The sequence below is a fragment of the Mangifera indica genome, chromosome 11 (assembly GCF_011075055.1).
Source record: "Mangifera indica cultivar Alphonso chromosome 11, CATAS_Mindica_2.1, whole genome shotgun sequence".
NCBI lineage: Eukaryota > Viridiplantae > Streptophyta > Magnoliopsida > Sapindales > Anacardiaceae > Mangifera > Mangifera indica.
This window is the reverse complement of record NC_058147.1, coordinates 3,700,351-3,708,036: the sequence shown is the minus strand read 5'-3', so window position 1 is coordinate 3,708,036 and position 7,686 is coordinate 3,700,351. Positions and strand designations below refer to the sequence as shown.

General features: G+C 36.3%; 1 protein-coding gene across 1 annotated transcript; it reads right to left on the bottom strand.

The window, feature by feature from the left end:
• Positions 1–941: 941 nt before the first annotated feature.
• On the bottom strand, positions 942–4,923 carry LOC123229272 (AP2-like ethylene-responsive transcription factor ANT). Its single transcript, XM_044654941.1, has 9 exons — positions 4,119–4,923; positions 3,373–4,033; positions 3,137–3,219; positions 2,958–2,966; positions 2,784–2,872; positions 2,626–2,699; positions 2,491–2,541; positions 2,341–2,417; positions 942–1,998 (listed from the first exon to the last, which is right to left on the bottom strand). The coding sequence occupies exons 1-9, from the start codon at positions 4,429–4,431 to the stop codon at positions 1,379–1,381; spliced, it is 1,977 nt and encodes a 658-aa protein (XP_044510876.1). The 5' UTR covers positions 4,432–4,923; the 3' UTR covers positions 942–1,378.
• Between the last annotated feature and the right edge of the window lie 2,763 nt (positions 4,924–7,686).

Genomic DNA, 7,686 nt, shown 5'->3' with positions numbered 1-7,686 from the left:
TAGAAAATCCAAAAGTTTGACTTGGGGCAAGTGATGAAAATCTACAAAGAAGAACAATATTGTGGTAAAGCCTTTGGCTTTTGTGTATAAAGACTGGTTTTGATGGGTTAATATGTGATTTTGCTGTCACATTGGACTTATTAGCAGGATAAAAGATGATGAATCCAACTGGAATTGCATAATAGATCACTTTCCAGGATTTCCGGCATATAATCCTCGCGGTCCTGTCGTCTGTATAATCAAGTCCAAAGATTGCGATCGAGCTTGCATACATGCATGTAACCATGCTAAGTTTACACACTAGATAAGGTTGAATTCGAATTAAATTGAATTTTACTTGAGTAAACTAGAGTCGAGCTCAAACTTGAGCGAAACTTTGAGTTAGGCTTGTGTTGTGGCTTAAAAAAAATAACTAAAATGATAATGTTTTGATACATATATATCAAAATGATATTATTTTAATTGATTCATATAAAAAAATTTTAAGTTTACGAGTTTAATAAAACATATTTAACTCTCAGACTCAAACTCAAACTCAAGTTCAAATTTACTTTAATCGAATTCGTTTTAAACTAATTCAAATTGAATTTACTTTTAAACTTAAAAAAAAATTCAATTCGAATCTAACCCAATATCAAGAATTATCTCAGTTATGCTATTGATGATTTATATAAATATTTTTCTCGTTCAGCGCCCACACCAGGACATGGAATCACTTTTTAGATGCAATATCCCTGTGGGTTTACATCAAGTTGAATTAGAAAAGGATAAAGAAATTTTTAACCATAACTACTTTAATGAAAAATTAACCATTAAATATTCAAGGATCTGAACAGCACCTTTTAAAAAATGATGAAGTCGAATATATGATAAGCTGTAAGGACAGATGAGATAAGAAAGTGGGATTTGTTATGATGGTGTAATGCAGATTGAGAATGAGATATGATCAAAGTAATTGGCTTTTGCATTATTGGTAGACATTGAGCTGATTTTATACTTGGTTGCTACAAAAGCAGAAAAGCAGAATCAATAATACAAAGGCCACTTCTATTTTGTCAACATCATTACACAGAATTTAATCATTATGACTTCACTAATGGCTTCCCTCCATTTTGCCAAATCTTTCAATTTCATGCATGAGCCAAAATGTTAAGTCTGACAAAAGTTTCTTACACTTGCTTACAGACAAAAGGGTCCCCATCTTTGTCTTTCATTAAGCCCCAATTACCTCCACTGATACCTAAAAAAGTAATGAATAGGCCATAATTGAAATCTTAGGCAGTGGTGATTTATACTTTTCTCCTAACATCACCAACTCCTTCCATTGTTCATGCAAAACTTTGGATCTTCCCTGGATATAATAAACAAAGGGTTCAGTTCAGGTATCGTTCCAGGCAGCGAAAACTGGCAAGTGAGCAACGGAGATTGCAGCAGGCCTTAACTGGGCTGCTGATGGAAACCATGTATTAATACCGTTTGTTGGACTGATGAACTTTGATGCTACTGGTGGTCGGGCGAAAAGCATAGATGGACCAGCTTTATCAGGGCTACCCTCTCTTGAACTGCTTAAACTAGTCACCAATGAGGATGGATTTGAAAAGTGACTTCCTCCTACCTTAACTGATTCATCCACCATTGCCTGGCTAGAGTTCACTGAATCAATGCCTATCAAATCTTGAAGAGCTACTGAGATGGAGGAAGTATTTGGTTGTTGCAGTGGGGTCTGATACAAGGCCTTTTTCCAATCTGATCCATTTCCATTGTCATTTTGTAGTTGAGTAGTTCCCCCATTGTTCTGTGTTGATGTATTGTATTCCGTGGCTTCTTGGCTTGATTTGGTCTCCTTGTTTCGCCTAGCAAACTCGCCGGCAAGTAGAGTATTGCTGGACATGATTCTTTCCACATCATATCTTGTTATGTCGAAGTTGGTCACAGCATTTACCCCACGGAACTTGATTGCTGCAATGTCATAAGCCTCAGCTGCTTCCTCTTGAGTGCCTACAATCAAGTTTAATATTAATTCATCATCACATAATCTCGATTACTACGGCTTAGAAAGCATGTCATAAAAGATTTAGCTTATAATTAGGCAGACGAAACTTTGTTGTTTCTATTTTATCATTGCCTCAGGGGCAACAGCTTTAAAAAAGTACAGACCCTCAAAGTAAGTCATCATCAGCCTTAAAAAAGCACCACTGTTCTTTAGTGAAAATATGAGAAACAAGCCCTTCAAAAGTTCTTTTTGAGTAACAAGAACCCGGAAGAATTTGAACAAATTACAATTACGAGGAGTCTGGGAAGTTCATATTTCTTAGAAATTTAAACAATTTAATAACTTACTAAATGTCCCAAGATAAAGGTCCTTGTTTCCCGCAACTCTACCAATGCGAGCTTGCCATCTTCCATGCTGGTGATGCCTATAGAAAGAAAGACATTTTATAGCAGAACCGAAAAAATGGAATATACCAAAAATTATGTGAAAATAACAACCTTGTCACTCCTCTATACATTGAAGCCCCTCTTGAAAAACCGCTGCTTTTCCTGTAAATCAAATGAAGAGACAAATATAACCTCTAAAAGTTGGAGTAGTCAGCACATTGTAAAGTTAAAATATATATTATTTACCTTCTTAGATGCGCAACATATTCCTGACGGCTCATGTTCTTCATCCCTTCCAGTTCTTCCCCGTAGTTCTCTAACTGGATGAAAAGCAATAAATTTGCATTTTGAGCAACCAATATTACTGGGTGATTATTAAACTATCAAAGGCTTGAACTTTATACCGAAAAATTGATATGAGTTGAAGGCCCCCAGTACTTGAGAGCTGCAAGATCATAAGCCCTCGCAGCTTTCTCTTCCATATCATAACCCCCTGAAATCCATGTGTCGACTTAATTTAGTGGCCAAATAAGGTCCTCTATAAAATATTGTAAGTAATCCTGTTTGAGAAATCTTACCCAGATAAACTGAAGAATCAATCATTTGATTGAAATGGCATCCGCAAGAAGCATGTACAAGACAAGGAAAAAAATCAATGCCCAGTTAGATCATGAAGATAAAGGGCCCAAAAATTGCAGTCAAAAGAAGGAATAATTCCAAACATGCTATTAAGTGTGTTTTGTTTTGCTTCACTGACCTTGCCTCCCTTTCCTGGTCTGCCCTTCTTTCTTGCAACTGTTATCCCACAAATGAGCTTCGTATCTACCTGTCCACCTGTGTCTGGTAGAGGCAACTTGAGAAGGTTATTTGAACATTCAATGGAAAACAGAAAACATTTCAATCAACATAATTCAAAGGGAAAAAAATCATCTTAACAGCTAAGCAAATTCCAAAGCTGAAATTGTATTAGTTTACAAAAACAGTAGAACTAACCTTGTCACGCCTCTATACTGAGATGTTCTCTGTCCAAATGTGTCAATGGACTTCCTATGTATGGGCTGCTTTAGACCCACTTTTCCAGGTCCTCGCTTCTTTGTTTCCATGGCCACACAGTCGGCAGCGGCAGGTGAGATCTGCCTTGCAGCTGTGACACAACTAGACTGAGAACCAGGACTCATGGATAAGCTGAGAGCCTGTAAGTCACCACAACCAATTGCACCAACAGAAACAGAAGCTCCATCATCATCAACCATGGCACTACTTATCTGCTGCTCCAGTGAACTGTTAGTGTAGTGCCTGGATACCCAGTTTTTTAATGCATCATCGCCCATTTCAGGGATCTGGGATTCACAGCCAGCAAGGTGGGAATTCTTGGTCTCTTCATCCAATGGTGCCTGATACATACCATGACACGGCAGTCCCAAGTAATACGGGTGGTTTTGAACAGGAAAGTGTTGGGCTTGCTGCCGTAACTGTTCTTGAAGAAGGTCAAAAGAATGCTGCCGGTTGGTTTCTGAGGCTGCATTCTGGTGGTAGTAGATGCTATCTAAGCTGAGAGCCATTGTCTCTCTTTCTTGGCTTCCATACTGATGACTTTCCATTGTCGCACCACCTAAGAAGTCTTCAAGTTTCGGTGATGAGCTTGGCACGATACCTTTACGCACAAAAAAATAAAAACATAAGAATTAAACGAAATAAAGGCTCTGAAGCAAGTAACAGAAACCGAGACTGAAGCAAACCTTCTGCTTGTGATCTACCAAGAGCCTCCATGATACAAAGAGAGCCATCCGACTTGAGTGGCATCATGGTCAATGGAGAATGGAAAACACCATTTTCTCCGACACCATAACAGATACCAGTGGGATTAAGGCTTGAAGAAGACAAATAAAAGCTTGTAGGAACAACATTAGAAACAGGTGTAGGAGGGAGAGTTTGATGGTGGTACTGACGATGAGGTTCAATATTAACCTCCATTTTCATGTGGGGTGAAAGAGAGAAGCCCAACCAGTTATTATTGCTGTTGCCGTTGTTATCATCATTCAAAGACTTCATCGTCCGTCTACTTTTCTTACCAACAGAGTTTTCTCAGAAGTATCTCTTAGTGCAACGCGACTCAATCATTGGCAACCAAATAAACTAATCATATACCAAAATATCTTGCCTCCCTTCATAAAATTTTGCTATTTTTGTTGCCCTTTAACAGGAGAAGTCATTGCCAAGAAAATTTTCTATTGACAAACGTAAAAACTCTACAATCTATGAAAATCCCCACCAAACCAAAGTCTCTGACTGAGAATCAGGAGAGAACAAAACGAGTCTCTTTAAACTAAAAAAAGAGAATGAATTCCAGGCGAGCAATGCTGGGTTGCACCCCTGCATTCCCATGGGGATCTGTGTTTCCAAAAATGACCACGTCTTTTGCTTTTTCTACCTTCTCTCCACCTGTGTCTCTTTATCAACCCTCTTTAAAACCCAAAAAAAAACAGATCTCTTTGATTTTTCAAATGAACCCACCTATCTCCTTTAAAACATTCATTAACCACCAAAGCCCAGGAACTTGTGAGCCGGTAAATCTAATGGATGGTGTAGAGCCAATACGGTTGGTTAGCTTTATTTATATTTTATTAAATTTGTCGACACTGCACAGTGGCTTAGATAGATTTGACGGGCAGGACGTCTGTCCATCCAGTCATTTCATACAGTGCAGCTTCTGTGCCCACTCTGCATTTAACCATTTTAGTCTTTCTAAAGCAAGTATTTTTTTCTTTTTCAAACTAATTAATTACCGCTCCAATCCAATTTGCTTCACAGCTTTCAATTCAAAAACTGTAATACGACAAGAAACCTTTAAATTTCTACTGTGATAACAGAATGGCCACGGCCTGTTGCCGTCGTTGATCTAGAATTCTAGATAAATAGAGGTGCCTCCTGTGGAGTCATCTGATGTGACCTCTACTGTGCTGTGGCTTTATTCATCTATGAAATTAATATACACTGCTAATATTTGTTTTCCACCAGCCCCAGCTGCATAAAAAATCTATAGGGTGAAACAATCTAGAAAAACAGCCAAATATGCTCTTCACATCACAGTATCCCATTTAAGGAAATAGAGGTTAATATTGCTGAACGACCGAATGACTGGGGCATCAGAAATCTCTCTTTTATATTAAAAAATAGGGTCAAAAGACTATGTTCCCACCCAAAATATATTTAAAATTTTAAAAATTTAAATACTTAAATATAAAGTAAAGATAAATTTATTATTTAATAAAAAATTTAACACATTTTTTTAAATATTAAAAATTAATTTATTGAACGAAAACGAAATATTTTTGTCTCTTTCATCAGATGAAGAAGAATGATCTTATAGTCAACGACTCATTGTCCAAACAATTTTTATCTAGATGTGTTGTTGTTCAAATGATTCATCTAAACAACAATTAAGGGTAGAGAATGAACCAACCAGAGTCAACGATAGTTTATAGTGAAAAGAGGATGTTGTCAGCTTCAGAGGTAAAAAAAAAAAACCTAGCTTTTGAGAGAGAAAAATGTGATTTTTTAAACTTGAAAAAGTTACTGGAAGGAGTGAACTTATGAATTTTTAAAATCTGAGAAAGAAATTTAATAAATTATATATTTTTTATAATATTATTAAAATAATAATTTTATTTATAACTCTAATTAAAATTTTTAGTTTATAAATGTGTGTTTTGAGTTTTTAAGAATGGGAAGATTGGCACTTTTGGATTTCAATATTCCTTGGGTGGGAACAACTCTTTTTGGCCTAAAAAATGTAATATGTAGTCTAAATGGATACAATAAAGATTAAATGGAAATGGGGAAAAGCACAGGAAATCCAGTAGCTTTATTGTAAGGGGATGGTTGTAGTAGTCAACACCTGCTTCCAGACAAAAAGTGGCAAGTGGGTCTGGGTTAAGCTTTAAATATTCCAGGAATATTGATGGACAAAGGGCCCTCAAAAAACAAGCTTTTAAGGAAATTGTATTATATTGCCTGTCTTGCATTACTCTTCTCTTTGCATACAACATGGGTCAATTATTTAACGAGTCGGTTTAATTACAGGTGAGTAGGTCTTATGATAAGCGATTAATTACACAAGTTAGCTGGAGTGCAGGCAAATAATTATAAATTGTAGTTGCATGGAGATTGTGCATGAAGATGATTATTAGTCATGGAGACAGAAATTCAAATGAGAATGATTTCGTTGAAAACACGAGTGAACAAGTTTGAAAGGGAGAAGCAATCATTGTGTGTGCATAGAGGCATTGCTCAAAATGCAACTTTACGCCGATGGGCAGCAACGTTGGCTGTTGGTTTTGTTGTGATATTAAGGGTGGGGGAGTTGCTCCAAGACTGGGAGTTGAGGAGTGGAACTATGCGCAACATTGTATAAGGGATTAATTAAGTCGTTTATATACGAACTAATCAAAAGTTTGAGTTGTTATCTTGATGAGTTCAGGACGGGATAAAATTAAAGCGATCATAAGCCTATGTGGGTGTGCTCAATGTGTCGCACGGATAGTTCTACGATATATTAAACCTTTGAACTCATGTTAAAGTGGCATGAAAAACCAATTAAGATATTAAACATACATGAAAGTGTGTTATTTTTGACTATCCAAATTGTCAAGAAGTCTCACGTGCTAAGAGTGTTTGCAAATGTCATTGTGAAGCACATTTGTCTCGTTAAAACAAGGAACGGAAAAATATTCCATAAGGGTAGGTAAAGTGAGACATTGTTTCATAAACGCAAGATAAAGTATGTTAAATTGTGTTTATGCATGTGAAAGGTGGAAGCATGAATCTTCTAGAGTATTGTAAAGAATCAAAACGATAAGATAGTTGCATTTAAAGTATAAGCATTATTTTAATTAAGTATAGTATAACAAATCAGACTATTTAATATATTTTTTCGTCTTATTTTATTTAGTTTTTTATCGTTAAAAAAGTTTAAAAGAGAGTTGACAAATCTAAAAATAATAACTTTTAAATTATAAAAATGTATTTCATTAAAATGATATGATAAGATATGAGATTTTTGTTCGAGTGTCGACATTCAATATTATTAGCTTTGGTGGTGGTGGTGCAAATGTGGGTGTGTGCTAATAACGGTGGAGGATTCCAATAAGGATTCTTAATTGTAGTCATTTTCTGAATATTAACCAAATGAGCATTCTCCAGCCAATACATATTTGCTACGGAGTCCTTATCCCTCAGTCAAAACTTCTCTTGTTCCCGTGAGCTGCCTTCCCTACCATGTGTTTAAACAAATTTAGGCCCGAGGGT

Excerpts from the sequence above, each read along its gene's own strand:
- LOC123229272 (XM_044654941.1), bottom strand. The coding sequence starts at position 4,431 with ATGAAGTCTTTGAATGATGATAACAACGGCAACAGCAATAATAACTGG. Across the intron at positions 4,034-4,118 it reads TGGTAGATCACAAGCAGAAG|GTATCGTGCCAAGCTCATCA; the intron begins GTTTGCTTCAGT and ends TTGTGCGTAAAG. Across the intron at positions 2,700-2,783 it reads CAACTCATATCAATTTTTCG|TTAGAGAACTACGGGGAAGA; the intron begins GTATAAAGTTCA and ends CTTTTCATCCAG.